General features: G+C 41.6%; 1 protein-coding gene across 7 annotated transcripts in view; it reads right to left on the reverse strand.

The window, feature by feature from the left end:
• Window positions 1-17,946, reverse strand: part of agap1 (ArfGAP with GTPase domain, ankyrin repeat and PH domain 1) — a 202,457-nt gene that overhangs the window by 65,342 nt on the left and 119,169 nt on the right. For all 7 annotated transcript variants that reach the window (XM_034045625.3, XM_059034002.1, XM_034045626.3 and 4 more), the window contains 3 exons: window positions 12,669-12,796; window positions 9,523-9,678; window positions 9,040-9,132 (listed from right to left, as the gene is read on the reverse strand). In XM_034045625.3, coding sequence (XP_033901516.3) covers window positions 9,040-9,132; window positions 9,523-9,678; window positions 12,669-12,796 — 377 coding nt within the window. The remainder of the gene's footprint in view (window positions 1-9,039; window positions 9,133-9,522; window positions 9,679-12,668; window positions 12,797-17,946) is intronic.

A 17,946-nucleotide genomic window follows, 5' to 3' on the forward strand; every position in this document is an offset into this window, starting at 1 on the left:
AAATTACATCATGCCTTGACCTCAGAAAGAAAAAAAAGAAATAAACAAAAAAAAAAAATTCTTCTTTTAGTTCCATTACCAAAAAAAAAAAAAAAGACAATCTGGGAGATAAAGGTAAATATAAAGGGGCCATGGAATCTCATTTCAGCTCCGGCATTGTTCTACACTTCCCCGGAAAGCTGAACAAATTAAAGGTTTCCTTTGTACGTGGGCCCCAGTCCACCGACTGCTTCGTTTCTGATTTCTGGACATCCCGCTTCTGTCAGCGGGTGTCAGTCGCCTCCGGGGTCCGCAGCTCAGTGACTGACACCCAGTGAAAGCCGCGCTCCTCTATCGGAGAGCCGATCTGCAAGGGACCGCTCGCCTTCACACCTCCTGCTAATTTATCATCGGCGCGGGGAGACAGGCTCGCTGATTGCACACACAAGGAGAGCTGTGTGGAAGGGAAGGCCAGAGTGAGCACCCAGGAGACGAGGGCTGGGGCTGGGGACGCGTACACACACACACACACACACACACACACACACACACACAGGGGGGTCTGAGATAAAGTCTTCCTGACAGCGCAAGGACAAAGAAGGGCAGGCCCCAGGGAGAACGGGAAAGAGGAGATAAAATAAAATACCGGGAAAAAAAAAAAAAATAATCTCTCTGCAACTGATTTATCTGCTGAGTGTTCTGGATAATTAATTGTAAACTCAATTACCCAAACCTTACTTCAGCAGTCTCAATTCATTAGAAGATAAAACCTCACTGAGTACTCATTTTTGACAATGAAATGAAAAGAAAAAAAAGACTTTCTGGGGGGTTCTTTTTTTATACTTTGGGGTTGAAGCCCTTTTGACCCTTGCTTTGTTATTTGCTATATTGACTCATACATGCATGGCTATACAGATTTGAACTTTGATCTTCCCTTCCAAGAGAAACACAATCAAAGTGCTTTGGACATGCTAAAAAACAAAACAAAAAAAGCCCATACTTGATATGACGTGTACTGTATAGTAATGCTGCTATATTCTAGCAGTCTCACATCACCATGTTCAGATAAACCTTAAGCAACCAAGCAATTGAGTCCTGTTAACAAACAGATATATACGGTAACTTTGAAAACTACTGAAATGGGTGTTACACTAAACTGCTAACACAGTGGAAAGGCTGTCCTCTAAGAAGCGTCTTGGTAATAGTAATTCCTTACAGATCTCCAATGGATGTAAGAGACCAGCGAATACGCAGGAAGATCAGCACAGGTACTGCAGCAGGCAGCCTGTTCACCAGGAAGGGATTTCTTTTCTTTCTTTCTTTACATTTATTTTTTTTAATCCAGCGGAAGGCGGATCTTGTCCTTCTCGTTAAAGACTTGATGACGGGTGTTTAATATTCACTGTCTTAATTAGGGCTGCAGTTAATTTCATAAAATTCCTTCGCTGCTAAATGAAGCAGATTATGAGACATCTTTTATTGCAAGGCGTGAAATTGCAGCCTGTCCGCTGCAAATGGCAGAGTAAAACTAATGAATTGCAGGGTAAATAACACCCGAATTAACCAGCCAATTGAACACAGAAAAAAGTCAGCACTGCTTAGAACTCTGAAAGCACAGCAGAGACCGAGAGTCTGTTAACTTCTACTGACGACTGTAAACAAGCATCCCTTCAGGTAAAAAGAAACTCGCCTGAACATTCACTAAGACAGGGTGGCTCTTCGACTTCAAAGCAGGCTCTCTCACACTGTACACAAGACGGCCTGAGTAATTAAGTACACACAAAGTAAGTACAATACCACCCATTTCTGGGATGGAAATCCCTGATTTAACTGTGAGTTTAATAACACACACCAGATATTGTTCCCTACACACTGTGGCTAATCAAGCTCGCGGTAAAACCTGAAATGGGTGAAAATGCTATGCAATAGGAGTCGTATTTCCATCCCTGTATTTCTCTTTTTTTTTGTAACTGTAGCAAGGGCAAACAAATTCTGTTTTTGAATGCCCAATGAGAAATACTAGTCAGATTATTACAGCAAAATGCAGTTTTGAGTCATTCTTACCCCTCCCCAGAAGAATAAAAACTAACGTGTAGCCCATGTTTGTAAGTAGCCTCACAAAGGGGTTCCCTGACAGCAATGGGGCCTGGGTCAGTTAATGACCTCGTTTGGCGTCCACTTTCAGGCTCCGTTTTTGATCCTTGTAAAGACCGGCCTCATTTGGCAAACATCTTCATGCAGGCTTGTCATAAACACTGAATAAAATGCTCAGAGTCAAGAAATCAATCAACCGCGACCAGATAAACACTGTATCTGTAAACATTAAGTGCCGTCGGGAGCCCTGCACACAGATATTTCAATAACTGTTGATGGAACACGTCCATGCTGTACAAGCACTCATAAACAGCATCCCTCTTTCAGAGTATTCATCACACGGCATTGGCAAGACTAGACGAGGCTAGGATGTATTATATCACTGTACCTTGAGTAAGTTTTTCAGCAAGAATACCTTTTCCAAGACTGGAATTTCTTACAGTCAGTTTAAAAAAATGACCTATGCAGCTAATGATTTACTTTCAGTTTTATACTGTATTACTTGAAAGCATTTGCACACAGGTCTAGTCTACAAACTAGACTGCACAGCTGTTGGAGTTAAGAACAATAACTATTATTACTTAAACACAGGTTGCAACACTAGCTCATAGAGTGGTTAACTTGGCCCTAAAGCCAGCACTGTCTTGTTACATTTCTGTAAAAATGATTAAAACACAGTTTCTCCTGGTGGAATATTTCATTAAATAAACTGCAAAGTGGCACCGAAGCAGAAGCGACTTGCTCTGGGGACATGTGACTTAATGGAACAGTGGGATATTCCTCATAACCCACCATGAGCCATCAGCTGCACTCGGCGCCTCGCTCTCATCTCAAACCTGGCAGAGCAACGGCTGCACAGCCCCTCAACGCTTCGCTCCTCAGTTTCATCCTTTCATAGCAATAGCGCTGTTGCAAATTAATTTGTTAATGTTCATGCAAAACGGTTCAGTCAGTTTGGTGACAGACGCTCGCTCAGAGCTCTCCCGTAATTAGCAGCTAATTAGGAACAAGGAACAGATGCTGGTGGAGTTCTAGCAGTAAACAGGTTCTGTAAACAATGCTTATAAATCGCAACACATTTATTAACCACATCGCAACTGTCAGGGAGACCTCCGACATCTGTAGGAGCGCACACTCCTCGTTCTGGGGAAGAGATACACGAGCGCGCAGGTGGGGCTGCTTTGATGTTAACACAGGATCGGCAAACCGAACCTCCACATCAGCATTCCATACCGAGAACCAATAAAGTTCTGAGTAAAAATAACAATTGTTGCAATGCATTTACTTCACTAAATGTTGAACTGACTTGTTTTGCATCCAACATGCTGGACAAAGTATGGGAAAAAAAATAGATTAAATGCTCTAGGTAGCATACAGTATTTTTGAGCTGTACAGATAATTATTTTTTCTAATAACATCATATATCGCTGTATGTTTACTGCATTAGTACAGCATGAGAAAGTTATGAATAAGTTATAGCTTTCCTACTTTTTGTCACTGCAAGAATGCTGAAGCCAGGACTTGTGACACCAGGGATCCACCTGCACCTTTGCAGAAGTACAGTCAGGCTGGCAATAACCAAACTGAAACTTGAAACTCTTTACCATTTAATTGCAGAAAAAATGCAAAATGCACCGCACCCTCATTATAAGTGCCCTTGCTTGCCACGCATACTGCATGCTTTAATGAGGTGCATGTTATAATGAAGGCAATTTTGAAAGGATTTATTGTAGCCGAGAGCCAAGTAACATGTTAACCTTGTGTAAGAGTGGTAGAACAATAAGCCTGATAATAAGTGCGCTGCTTTGCGATCTCACGAGCTACACTGCAGCTACAGAGCACAGGGGAGAGGCAGGACCCCCGGACAGCAGCTTCACAGCAGCGCGAGAACAAGGGCTCGTGGTTATCGCGTGAAGTGAACCACAGCAGCAGCACAGCGGCAAATACAGGGCTGCGTTTGATTCCAGTATGAACAGAACAACCACAGCAAGTTCAAGAGTTTAACTTGCACCACATGCAGGGATACAGGCTGTTGTGGGTTGTATATCAGGACAGCATCCGACATTTTATCTTTGCAATGAGGTGCATGAAACAGGGTTTAATATTTGCTGAGAAGTTGGATCTGGTCATCTGTTTGAACAACTGCTGAATAATTCCTCATGGGGTTAAAGATGAACCCGAATTTCCACTCCGGTGGAAAAGGACACAGCAGATCTAATAGGAAAAGCAGATCTGGAGAGGGAGGGAGCTGTGGGACCAGACACTGAGGGAACGTGTGAAAGGGATAGAGGAAGATAGAGAGAGACGAGCAAACTCAGAAGAGGAAAGACCACAGGGAATTATCAAATCAATTAACATCCAATTCCAAAATTAATTTCTTGCCTCTAAGCAGAAAATGTTCTGTTTTATTTTAGCGAGCAATAAGTAGGCTCATTATTATCCTGGCATGCTCTGGTTGTAGTGTTGGTAAAATATCACCCCTTGTCTCCAGTGTCCAATTACACAACATTTCTCTGCACTTGGGCTGTCATGATTAATCTGCTGATCTTTTTAGCTGAATTTATTTTTCTTCTTTTTTTTTTCCCATCATCATCAACACTGTGATCTACAAAGTCCGTTTTAAAAAGCAAAGAAAAATAGCCCCTGCAACCTTGTCATATTTGTCAAGAGCAGTGCACTTTATTAAGTACAGGTGAAGAGGCTTGAGTCAGACGGCACTGCTTATCCCCTCGGTTACATTCTCCACAGGTGAAGCTGTTTCTTCATGTTTAGATCCAGGTTCTTTGACATCTTAGGTTAAAAAGGTCAAGCATTTGGTCTTTAACTGGACACCAGATAAATGATTCATCACATTATAAACCTACTCTACTGTTCACTCATTATTAATCAAAATGCTTCAGAAGGTACAAGATGTAGCCGCTGGACGTGTAGTAAAGCATGTACATGCATAGGCAATCACACATGTTAATGAGGGCCAATCAGCACACTCATCCATTCAAATGGTTAGATATCTCCAAACACCCAAGTATCTAAGGCTAAACTCTGTAATCTAAATGTCTAAAAAAGACAAGGTACACCCAGGTGCATCCCTCAGACACCTTCCCTTGGAGAAGCTGGTCATTAGTTAATTGTTTGTTTTGTAAATATTGTTTAAATTGGTACTGACGCTGTATTTTAATTTTTCAACTTTTATATTGTGCCCAGATTGAAGCGTTAAACATAGATACGTACAGATAAACGTGGCAGTTTGGTTCATTTAGATTTATCAAATAAAAAGCTAAAATGGTTTAACTTAGGACTCACAGCAGTCTGTATTACCAACCATAACAGTTGCTTTATGTGCCAATTCCCTGAATTATCAGCCACTTCCAAATGCATGCAGGCTGAGTGGCTTAGCGTGATGTCTGAGGACTGGGAGCTGCCTGTGATTCAGTCAGCAAGTAAAAAGCAAGGCCTGGTAAGATGCGGGCTTTTCATCTCTGTAGGGCTGTGATGAATTGACAAGCTGATTGATTCCTTAACAAAATGACAAGTGTGTTGTGTACGACTCTACAAGCATTTCCCTGCGATCAAGTGCTACATTTATAACCCTCGACGATTAAAGCTTTCCGCTGCGAGGACATCTTGGGGAGAGGGTACATGAGGAGTATCACAAACATTAGCAGTTCAGTGTTCAAATCAGATCCATACCTCACTGCGCTGCCACACACGGCTCGCTACCGGGGAAGAGCATTTATTTACTCTGTCAAGATGAACCACTCCTCAAATACGCATTTGGCTAAATATGACAGTGAACAAGTCTTCCTTTAGGAGAGTTTAATTTAAAACGATGTTATGCTTAGTTAACCCTGTGTAGTATTATGTGATGGCAAGCAGCTTTTGAACTTGTTGTTTTTTTATTTGATTGTTTTACTTTTTCAGTCCCGCTTACGGGATTTTTAGGAACTCCCCTGAGAATGCATCAAAGTGTTCATGTTCATGATATGTGATATGAATGTGTTTTGGCAGGGCAGGGTACAGACTTGATGAGTGAAGTTTGGACAGGTGGCAAACAAAAAACGCCTTGGGTATGAAGGATGAAGAGGTCCTGCGAAAGCTGACAGATCCACAGATACAGCTGCGGCCCGAAATGCACAAAGGTGCAGACAAACACATACACAACGCACTATATCATTGATGTGGTAAACCTACTTTCTAATCACCCTGTATACATCTATATCTATATCTATAGATAGATAGATAGATATATAGGTAATGTTGTATAACTAATCAAAAACTGTTAAAACCTTTCTAAATAATACAAAATGAGAATTTTTGACGCCTCAAAGTGCCCCCCCCCCTCCGACTCGACCAACACACACACACGCACCACAGCTGTCCTGCCATAAATAGACCTCCCATCTGCCATCAGCGATTTGCATGTCACCTTCTCCAGGCTCATTTGTACTTCATTAACTGCCATTGACTTAACAAGATTTATGCAAATGCCGCGGCAGGACCACTCAGGGCCCCCGCTGCAATCGAGTGATTATGTATGTACAACTCTGCCTGCAATGAAACATGAATACGAGACAAGCCCACTCCGCACACAGCCAGATACGCTTTCATCTCTGTCTTTTAACAATTTCATCTGGAGTGGCTCCTCTTCTTCTTCTTCTTCTAGATGGGTTTGTTTTATTTGAGAGCATTTAAAATTTTCAAACTCGACAGCGATGCTCACCCAGATTGAATATGGGAGGTTTGTGGGGTTTAACCTAAAAACATACATTAACTGGCATTAAAAAAAATAAAAAATAAAATAAATTATATATATTCTAGGACGACAGACACTTGGCTATTAACTAAACATGAATTATCAGGTCTCAGAAGCGACAACGCAGTGTTTAGTATTACTATTTACACCCAGCCAAGTTACTATTAGGAAATGTTTTAGCAGTCACATGTGGGCTGTAGACGCCTAGTGTTCTTCCTTTTGCCACTCGTGATGCCTGAGGCACAGTGACACTTTGCTGTTCTGGAGATCTTCCAGAGATACAGTCTGTTAGATTCTGCACGTAGTGTTTGGGTTACTGTGCATGGCGATTGACTGGTTCAGATGCTACGGCAGTGTTGGGGAGCTGCTATAATGCGCCCTTCAGACTCTGATGCATCTTTTCTGGCCGAAAAAACAGCAGCCAACTGTTCTACAGATGCACACTTTATATTTTTCATAAGTTTCTATAAACAAAGAAAAGAAATGACAACTTGCAGGTCTACCCATAATTCTGTTATATTTCATACACCTCTACTCATTAGCTCTTTTGTTCTGTGTTTCAGACTGGGAAGATTTCAGGATAGCCGGGCAGTGGCAACAGTTTGAGCTCATTAGGAACTGTCCTTAATCATTAAGGGTGGGTGGATGATATTTCAAAGGATGACGAAGAGAGGCAAAAGCTAGCTTTAAAATGAAGACTGTGTATCGAGTTATTCTGCACACAGGAGGAGGGAGGGAATTCAAACAACAAATTGCTGCTTTGGTACTGCTAAGTCTTGTACAAACGTTGTGCATCAGGGTTTAATTACTATATACACACAAACAACTTCTTGATTTGAAACAAGTCTCATACAATCTCATTTGATTGGATCTTTCAAGATCTAAAGCAAGGTTAGCCATAGTGTCACAATATCAACCACTGCTTTAACCCTTAGATTACAGAACCCAGTCTTGTAGATTCTGGAATAACCATCGCCACCTGTATTCTTCTTCATGATCCTGATTCAGTCTCCCATTGCAAAGCATCAGCATGACTGTGAGCTTACACTCCAGCAGCTTCAACAGACAAGCCAGAAGGGACATGCTGTTCTTCAGCTCAAAATAAAACTAAATGAAGTGCTATGCAAGAGAAGTCTTATTTCCACCATGCAGTCTACAGTACATTCTCAAGAATGTATGATAAGGAATGTTCCGCAAGTATCATCACAGTTGGACAAACAGTTCTCAAGATATAGGTAAAAATGTAAGCGTGACCTACACACCGCATGCATGATTTCAGCAGATGATGAACAGTACACAGTGTTGTTGAACCTATTGCTTACAAGCCATTTATTTGCATGATTTGTTCAGTTACGAGGTATTTACTTGGTTGCTTTAATCTCCTACTTTATTGCAACCGCATACATGCCAAATGTGCTTCCACATGCCAACTGTACAAAAGGGCCTCAGTGGAGAAATCTTATATACATATTTAATATATAAATAGAGGACTCCTCAGCTGGATTTCTCTTAGTTTGAATACAGCATGTGTGCAGACAGGACTCATGACAGACTGGGAGCTCAAACTCAACAGATTATGCCTTAAAGTGGTCAAATGAGCTCTCCAGTGTTCGCAGGGTGGTATATCTCACAGCTGCAGAGAACTACTAAAAAGGAGCTCTCATTTGAAAGGGACCCTAATCACAGCTACAATTTGTTAATTGGCAAACTACAAATAAGGGTGTGCAGATGACACAGGGAGCCATGATTAGCACCGCTAATTGCCTCATTCTAACAACACATCTGAAACTTTCTTTTTCCAAACATGACAAATTAAGGGCAACTCGAACAGTTTTTTTTCAGATCACAGGAGGTCTGTGTGTGCTGCTCTCTGAATTCTCCTGTCGATTGTGATATCGCAATCAAAGTGCTAACACACACAAAAGACTCCACTTTGAAAAGCACAGGAGACGGGAGATAGGTCCATATGTGGCCAGCAGACTTCATTAGGACCCCCTCTCTTTTTCTTCCCACGTCTTATCCTAATGATCTCATTTCAATACACCCGAGAACCTCTGTCTAATTGATGTCAAGTGTGTGCTCTCGCCGCTAATCAAGGAGAAAGCATCAAGCGAGACCCGTTTCTGTGTGACGCCGGATCACAGGGAACTTTTCAAACAATAAGCTGGTGCTGGCCCCAATTATCCGGCCACAGACAGCAAGCTGAATCGTACCTGTTTAATTGGGATCGCACGGCCGCTTCCAATGCTGTCTGCCCGGCCCTCCAGGCCTTTCTTCTCCTTGTCTGGATCGCTTCCTTTCCGAGACTGCAGGGAAGACACATTTCCCCTCAGTTATGTTTTAAAGACACAGCTCATTTTCTACCTTGCAGCGGTAGAAATAAATGCTGTTTACAGGCAGCATAGGCAGAAATGGAGAAGCATCAGACCACTTCTGCCAATGCAGCACATAACAGGGGAACAGGATAGTTTACCAACACAAAGTTGTGACGTGATCATCTATGCTAAAATCACAGGACAGAATAATAGGATCACTTATAAGCACTGAGTGCCAGCAGTTCTAGGCCACCTTGACCCAGTAGATCTAATACAGGTGGCCGTTTGATGGCCCTGTCAGTAAAGGGCAAAGGAATGAAAAGCCAACGGACCACGTCTGCTGTGTTGGGTCCTGTTGATTCACTGTGATCTGGTACTCACGGTGAAGAGGTTGGAGCGGCGCTTGGACTGCTTGCGCACCGGCGTGGGTGTGTTGGCGCTCTGTGGGACGTCGATCCGCAGCTCCTTCTGGCTGGTGCTGGGGGTAGAGGGGACGGAGGAGGAGTAATCGCTCAGGCTGCCTCCGCCATTGCTCGTCTTTAAAACAGAAGACAAAAAACAACAACTGCGATCAGCACGGAACTGAAATCAAACAACAAATGAGTAAAAAACATCATAATCAATTGAAAACGTGTTACAGTTACATTGCTGCATGGAATTCTGCATCACGGAAATCAATCACAATGGGCATGAATTTAACAGAATATCAGCTTTAGGGAAATAGAATGAAAATTGACGCAATAGGAAGAAGCATGGTAAAAAAGATAATGAAGATATATAACAGGACATCAAAGTTTGAGGACATAAGACTGCATGTGAAGCTGGAGAGATCTCTACTGATCAATTCTCTAAGAAAGGCTTCCAGTATCGTAAGAGTGGTGTCCAGCTCTGAGACTACAGTCTGCTTTTTCCATGAATTCCCTTAACGACTGGGACAATGAGGGAGCTCCAACCCCACATCACTGCAATCAGGCTCGCTCGTGTCTTGGAGATTGCCATCTGCTGGGATGCTGACATCAATCACCCTCAGCCTGAGTTGAGCTCCCATTGATGCCAGTATTGTCAGGCTGGTAGGGGCTGGTGGTCTGAACCAGCAGGTCTCACAGGGGTTTCCGTGAATGGCTTTTATTACCAGCAGTGATAATACAAGCTGAGTCTGTTAATTACATGCCTGACAATTAATATACCCCAGTAAACACATAATTCAATTGTCTCAGAACACTCTTGCAAATGAGACACTGTAGCTCAAGGTTTTTTTTTTTCCTAGTTAAATATTTTAATAAATACAGAGCAGCCCCGTCACAGGATTGGCGCAATGTAACATGTGAGTGGGATGTTTCTTAACTAGGTTACACTGGTTTCCAGGCACTTCCTCACGTAAAGGTGTATGACTCAGAGGAAGCCCACAATAAACTAAAATAAACGTGAATGTTGTGTCCCGGGAGAGATTCTGCTCCAGTTACGCCAACTTTATTATACAAATGAATGGTCTGATCAATTCAAATTGATTACCAATGAACAAAGCTAGGGTAGCAAACCACACACTAAATCAGGGGATTATCACACCTGTAATAAATGATCTGCATTGACGTTGAACCAAAAAAAAAAAAAAAAAAAAAAAAATGCATCTGTTCAACCTAAAAGGTCATTTTCTATTTTTCCGGGTGACTGGGGGCTCAACTGGCAAAAGACAAGAGGTAAGGAAGGACCTGGAATTGTATCTGACAGACTGGAAGCTCAAATGATCCTTTCCCCAGATGCAATATCAAAATACACTTTCCAATTCCAATTCCAGTGCTGTCCCTTTAGATACAAATGAAGATAATGCTGCAACATGATGCCTCCACAATATGTGTCACCTTCATCTGGTCAAGATCTTGCATTTAGGATATTTCTTCAGTCTTCTTTTCTGGGTTTAAACATTAGCAAAACATTCACTTGCAACCAAAAGCCGCCCTGGTTTAGCTGCCTAAGAGCAGCGTGCCATTGATGTCAGCTTTGTAAACTGTCAGCAACGGCCACTATCATTTGCTAACTGGCATGTCAAAAGTCATCAATAAGGAAGAAAGATTTAAAATAATGAATTAAAGATTTTGTTTTACAGTTCCTGTTGCTGCAAGAAAACAGATAAAACAGATTTGTACTGTTTTTTCCAAATCAATTCAATGTAAACTGCAGATCAATAACATCAGCTCCTATCAGCCATAATTGCTTTCTGCAGTTTTGTGCAAAAGGTGAACTGATTTAAACAGCACAGATTTCCATGCGTCTAACTCAAAAACAAATACAGTATATACTGTGTGTGTCTCTAAATAAAACAAAGAATTGCTGCTAAGGCAAGATACCAGGATGCAAGGTTGGATTTACAACACAAATGCATGAGAAAGTGCTGAGAACCTGGGGTGCAGAGGTTACCTAACATCTCAATTGATAGTTCAGAGTGCGGTAGCTGGATAATTCAACCAATAATTTTATTGGCCAAAACCAAAAATAGACCACCACCACCACCATCCTGACTATTCGTGATCTTTTGTCTTTGCTGGCCTCGACTTCCCCTTGACATTCTTACAGTTAAAGTAAAATGAGAGTTTTAATTCCGGTACAAATTCACTTTTTAATTGGTTGGTAAATGCACTTGTTAATAGAACAAATACATTCCCTGTTATTATTATCAATATTACTATTATTATTATTCTTGTGTGCGGCGGCGCTGCTGCTGCTATCAGGAATCGTAATGAGGTCAGTTTGCCCCAAGGGGTTCTCACCTGCTCAAGAAACAGAACAGTGTAAAGATGCAGGACACCTACACTGCACCTCTGAAGTACACAGCCACATATAAAAAGGGGGTGGTTTCTCTAATAAGCGTACGCTAGGTTTTTACCTCATCATTCAGTTTTAGCATTGTGCAGTTATTTCTAATTACAGTGGAATGGCTCAAACTGCTAGTCTAGTGTGTAAAGTAAAGACTATCCGTGGATTCAGGTGCAATGTAAAATTAAAGTTCCAATCCATTTAATACCCCATACACTACGTCATACACATGCAGCCAAACCTGATGGTGTTGTGGTGTAGAGTACCTGGCTGATGTGCGTTGTGGTGTACAGTACCTGGCTGATGTGCGTTGTGGTGTACAGTACCTGGCTGATGTGCGTTGTGGTGTACAGTACCTGGCTGATGTGCGTTGTGGTGTACAGTACCTGGCTGATGTGCGTTGTGGTGTACAGTACCTGGCTGATGTGCGTTGTGGTGTACAGTACCTGGCTGATGTGCGTTGTGGTGTACAGTACCTGGCTGATGTGCGTTGTGGTGTACAGTACCTGGCTGATGTGCGTTGTGGTGTACAGTACCTGGCTGATGTGCGTTGTGGTGTACAGTACCTGGCTGATGTGCGTTGTGGTGTACAGTACCTGGCTGATGTGCGTTGTGGTGTACAGTACCTGGCTGATGTGCGTTGTGGTGTACAGTACCTGGCTGATGTGCGTTGTGGTGTACAGTACCTGGCTGATGTGCGTTGTGGTGTACAGTACCTGGCTGATGTGCGTTGTGGAGATGGGGACCGAGCACACGGAGGAGTGGCTGGGGGAGTTGGGAAGAGACTTGCAGGGTCCGATAGACAGCTGCTGCTTCTTCCGAGTCGCTACAATCTTCTGGGCAACTGGAGGAGAAAATAAAGCAAAACAAAAAAAAAGAAAGGCAATGTTATCTAGTTGATTTATTTGTTACACTGTAATGTGTCTAGTGATAAGAAATTAAGAAACTTTGGCAAGTAAGTAGAAGCCGGTGTACGTGCTGAAACAGCTTTTCATTGTAAAATAGTTTTTCATTGAAGTTGGTAAAGCATTGTTAAAACCTTGGTTATCCATAGTAAAGCACAGTAAATCCATACTACAGTATAAGCATAGCTGGGTGAACTGGGAAACTATAGCCTGGTTTTAACACTGGGTCTATGGAGAAAGAAGCAGCATGACATTTAAAGATGACTTCCATGAATTTTTTCTCAGCTTATCCTGTTCTTACAGGATTTTTTCTCAGCTTATCCTGTTCTTACAGTACATGGCTTTCCCTGGAGAAAGCCAGGTTCTGTAGCCGAGCCCAATTTCAGCTACATTGCCAAAGAGCTTATTTTCAACTATGAATTGACACAAACATTCCAGAAATATCATGTTCTAGTTAGTCTTGTCCACTACCAAAAAAAGGCGCTATTGACAAACAAAACCTTTATCAGACAATATTTAAATATCCATCCAAATCCTGTTTCACTGGAAGGCCCAGGTAAAATGAACACTGATGGACTTAACCGAGGGAGTTACCAGTCATTACAGGTCAAACCACTCTATAAACCTTGACAGTGCTGACATGGAGGATTTTATTTATCTATCATCTTGTCCATTAGTTTCCTGTGAGCTCTCCTGCAGGATGTGATGAATTCAGTACTCAAGAAAGCATTCTAAAAGAAACTTCCCATGCAAGAATAAAACCCAGATTTGTTACAACTAAAGACTAAGCAATTATTAAACAATTATTAAAGTGCTTGAGCTTAGCGCTTCATCATTCTTCCCCTGATCAGGCTATTATCATATCGAAAGGGCAATATCAATTAATCCCGCACCATCCATCGTATTGATCACAGCCCCTCTGCCCCCTAACCATTGAAAAATTGCAGAGGAATATGGAAGCAGTTTGTCATTTCAAATCCATTGACTGTATCGATTAGGACAGCAGGCCGGTTGTATATTAGCAGATTTCAAAATCATTACGCAAAAGTCAGAGTGCAAGAGGCAGGTCATGTATTAAAGGCCAATGAAAATTAATCTTTCATTTTTTAATCAGGAGACTTTGCTAAAGGCCGGAGGAGGAGGGGAGGGGAGAGAGGGAAACGAGTGGTGAAAGGCACTTGAGAACAGCAGTCAATTGCAGAGAACATTTTGGCTGGCAAGGTTTCTGTACATAAGAGTATACACAATACACAACATCACAGAGTCCTTATTGAAAAGGTTCAGTGAATAGCATTTCTAGTCTATTTGTAAAGATGGATTTTTTTTTTTTTTGTTACCCCTGACCATAATCAGGAACCTGCCTGTGCTAACATGGGTTTTAATGATTTCATAACCTTAAATGCATGTTTTCAGCCAGACAGGACTCAGATAGAGTACAGAGAGCCTTCCTGCAAAGTCTGAGGCGGTGTGCGGGTAGGAAAGGGTTAATGCAGCCAGCTCACCGCCCATCCATCTCTGTCTGCACCCCCAATAAACCTCACGCTGGTTCAATTCGTTGCAAATTAAGCTATTGTTTTAATTGGCCCTATTAAACTAGTGAAGTTTAATGACAAGTCTGTAATAAACATTTACCTTCAGGTGAAAGCCCAGTCCAAGGGCAGAAACGCTTCTCTTTTTTTTTTTTTTTTTTTTAATTTAAAATTTAGTCGTCGCCAATTTTTTACCCCGGTTTTCTCCCCAATTTAGTATGCCCAATTATTATCTGTATCCCCGGCTCACCGCTCGCAACCCCCCCGCCGACTCGGGAAACGGCGGCTGGAATACGCGTCCTCCGAAACATGCTCCTGCCAAGCCATCATTTTTCGCACTGCTGATCCACAGCAATGCCACCAGACCTATAGTGCCGGAGGACAACACAGATCTGGCGGCTCCGCTGCAGAACCACAGGCGCCCTATCGGCCACAGGGGTCGCTGATGCGCGGTGAGCCGTGGATTCCCCTGCCGACCTAAGCCCTCCCTTCCCGGGCAGCGCTCAGCCAATTGTGCGCCGCCCCCTAGGAACTCCCGGTCACGGTCGGCTGTGACATAGCCTGGATTCGAACCTGCGATCTCCAGGCTATAGGGCACATCCTGCACTCCGCGCGGAGCGCCTTTACTGGATGCGCCACTCGGGAGCCCCACAGAAACGCTTCTCTAATGTGGAACGGGCAAGGCCAACACTTGGATCAGAACCGAAAAAAGAACGTGACTTTATTTATTTATTTATTTATGTGTTTATTTATTTATTACGGCTACTTGTAAAATCAAAGAACACATCAATCAGTTAATTACTTCCAAATTCCTTAGAACTTGGTGCCCTTGGAAAACAATGAAAGTCAGTCTGGAGTAAGCAGGTTAACCTGCTGCTCTTAGGGCAGCTCTACAGTATTATTATTATTATTATTATTATTATTATTTATTTCTTAGCAGACACCCTTATCCAGGGCGACTTACAATTGTTACAAGATATCACATTATTTTTTACATACAATTACCCATTTACACAGTTGGGCTTTTACTGGAGCAATCTAGGTAAAGTACCTTGCTCAAGGGTACATCAGCAGTGTCCCCTACCAGGGATTGAACCCACAACCCTCCGGTCAAGAGCCCAAAGCCCTAACCACTACTCCACACTGCTGCCCGTAAAAGCAGAATGTCTAACTCGGGGGGAGTCTGGGGTATTTATGTGTAAATATTGAATCCAGAGCAACCCTACACAGAAACCCCCCCCAAAAAAAGGAAAAAAATCCGGAATCAGATTCATATGATTAACGTGACCATTCAATTCCCCATTGGACCGAGACATGAGGGGGTTCAATTTAAACACAGAATCATATCACAGTGCCTGCTCATAAAAGCAACTGGAACCTGTCCACCAACTTCTCATTTTCAAATAATAACACTCTCAAAAAAAAAAAAAAAAAAAAAAAAAAAAAAACAGTAGACACAATGACGCATAAGCAATGGTAATAGAACAGATTCTTGGTGCGCAGGTAATAGTATATACACACACAAACACACACACACACTGTATACATAGCCTTATAATAATGTACCAATGAGGTCCGATGCAGTATGTTAACCTCAGAGCCACCCCAGCCATGTGCAAATCCTCATGTCTCTGCTCCAGGGTAATAGCCAGTGTAAATGGAGTGGCTTGGAGATATAGCTCTACATATACATATAAAGACATCCCATGCTGTATTTTACTTTAACTGTTAAGAACAGTTATGATAAGACCATGTTAAATATTTAAACTGTACGGCTAATACAATTTAACTTTAACCATTAATCTTTGTTCCCACTGCGGGAAGACCGTTTATTCTAATGGAAACGTCTCACATTTTATCAGATTTATGACAGTTCCTTGTTAAGGGGGAAAAAAAAAGCTTTCACTACAGTAAAGGGCACTTGCCAGTTACTTTATAATTACAATACAACACTGTACATACATACAGTACATTACAAACATTATATATATATATATATATATATATATATATATATATATATATATATACACACATACATACATACACATATACATATATATATATATATATATATATATATATATATATATATATATATATACACACACACTACAGCAAAATGCTGTATTTAACAGATAACTGAGCAAACGTAGAAAAATCACATAATTCAACAACACAGTCCTTTATCAGATATAGCGCACATACATAACACACATACATGCAACATTTCTGTTTTTAGACAAAAACGTTCAGTTACCGGAATAACCGTAATTAAAAGCAACAGCCCATCAGAGTGTATAGATTCTGAATTGCAAGACAGATCTACGTTCTCAGTGTTCCGTTGAGATGAGGTCGATCATCCGAACAGGAATAGAGGTCCAGGAGATCAGGTCAAATGAACACAGTGTACTGATAGCTTCTTGAAACTGGGCAAAGTCCCAACAGACAACAGAGTTTGCATTTGTATTTGACAGCACATACATGTCTCACGTTTTTTTATATATATATACACATACACACACACACAATTGTAACTATTAAAGCAGCCAGTGAGTCATCAGTTACATCGTATGGAACAAGCCACGACAGAGTGCTTTCAGATCCAGAGCAACCCCTTGCAAACCGCCTGCCTGACACCAACACACAGCCCTGCTCACTCGCTCGCTCACCCCTCCATCACACTTTTGGTAACAAACGTAGTTTTTTACATTTTTGCAAAAGCTTTTCCTTTGCAAGCCAAGAAGCAGTCTCACAGTGCTCCGTTTCATGCTACAGTAAATGCACATTTAAATATAAAGCACTTGCAGTAATGGAAAGCAGGACTATTACTAACCAATACTTCACTCCATTTCAAAAGAAATCATCAGAGTTGTCCGTCTTCGTTAGCGACCCAGCTTTCATTGTCAGGACCATTAATTACTGGAAGGGGCTGATTCCTCTGTACTGTCACCACCTAGAGGTCATACCTGGACACTGCGTTACCTTGTGCCATGCAAGGAAAATTAATTTGTATTTTGCTGTTTATTGTGAAATCAGGGATACATACAAAGAAGGTTTCTTTATAAATCATCCAATTACATATACATGCTATTTCATCCTGAAATTCTCCATTACAAGATATTCTACACATCACACTTGGTTGTAGCGAGGCTGCCCAATGCTTTAATAGTCTCTTGTGAGGAATTCTGGAAAACCATCTGTATGCCAGGTATCATTTTGAAAAGGAAAAACGACAGCAACCATACAGGTGAGTTTGGATCAGAGGCTCATTCAAATCAAGCTACTTTAAAAATAGAGAAACCTGGAGCAATCTGTATAGGCAGATACGGTAAATTGATTACTCCAGAACAGTATGGGCTTACTAATTTAAGACCGATTGCTTTAAGCAAGTGCAAAGTTTGCATTTTTTGGGGGAAAAGAAAACAATATTTTGTCCTTTTTTTTTTTGAAAATAACTTTGCACTTGGTTCAAAAGAGATAAAACAGCAGGGCAACAGAAACTTTGAAACATATTACACAAATAAGAAGAATCACTTGTCATAATGTTCAAGCAACAA

The sequence above is a fragment of the Acipenser ruthenus genome, chromosome 11 (assembly GCF_902713425.1).
Source record: "Acipenser ruthenus chromosome 11, fAciRut3.2 maternal haplotype, whole genome shotgun sequence".
NCBI classification, from domain to species: domain Eukaryota; kingdom Metazoa; phylum Chordata; class Actinopteri; order Acipenseriformes; family Acipenseridae; genus Acipenser; species Acipenser ruthenus.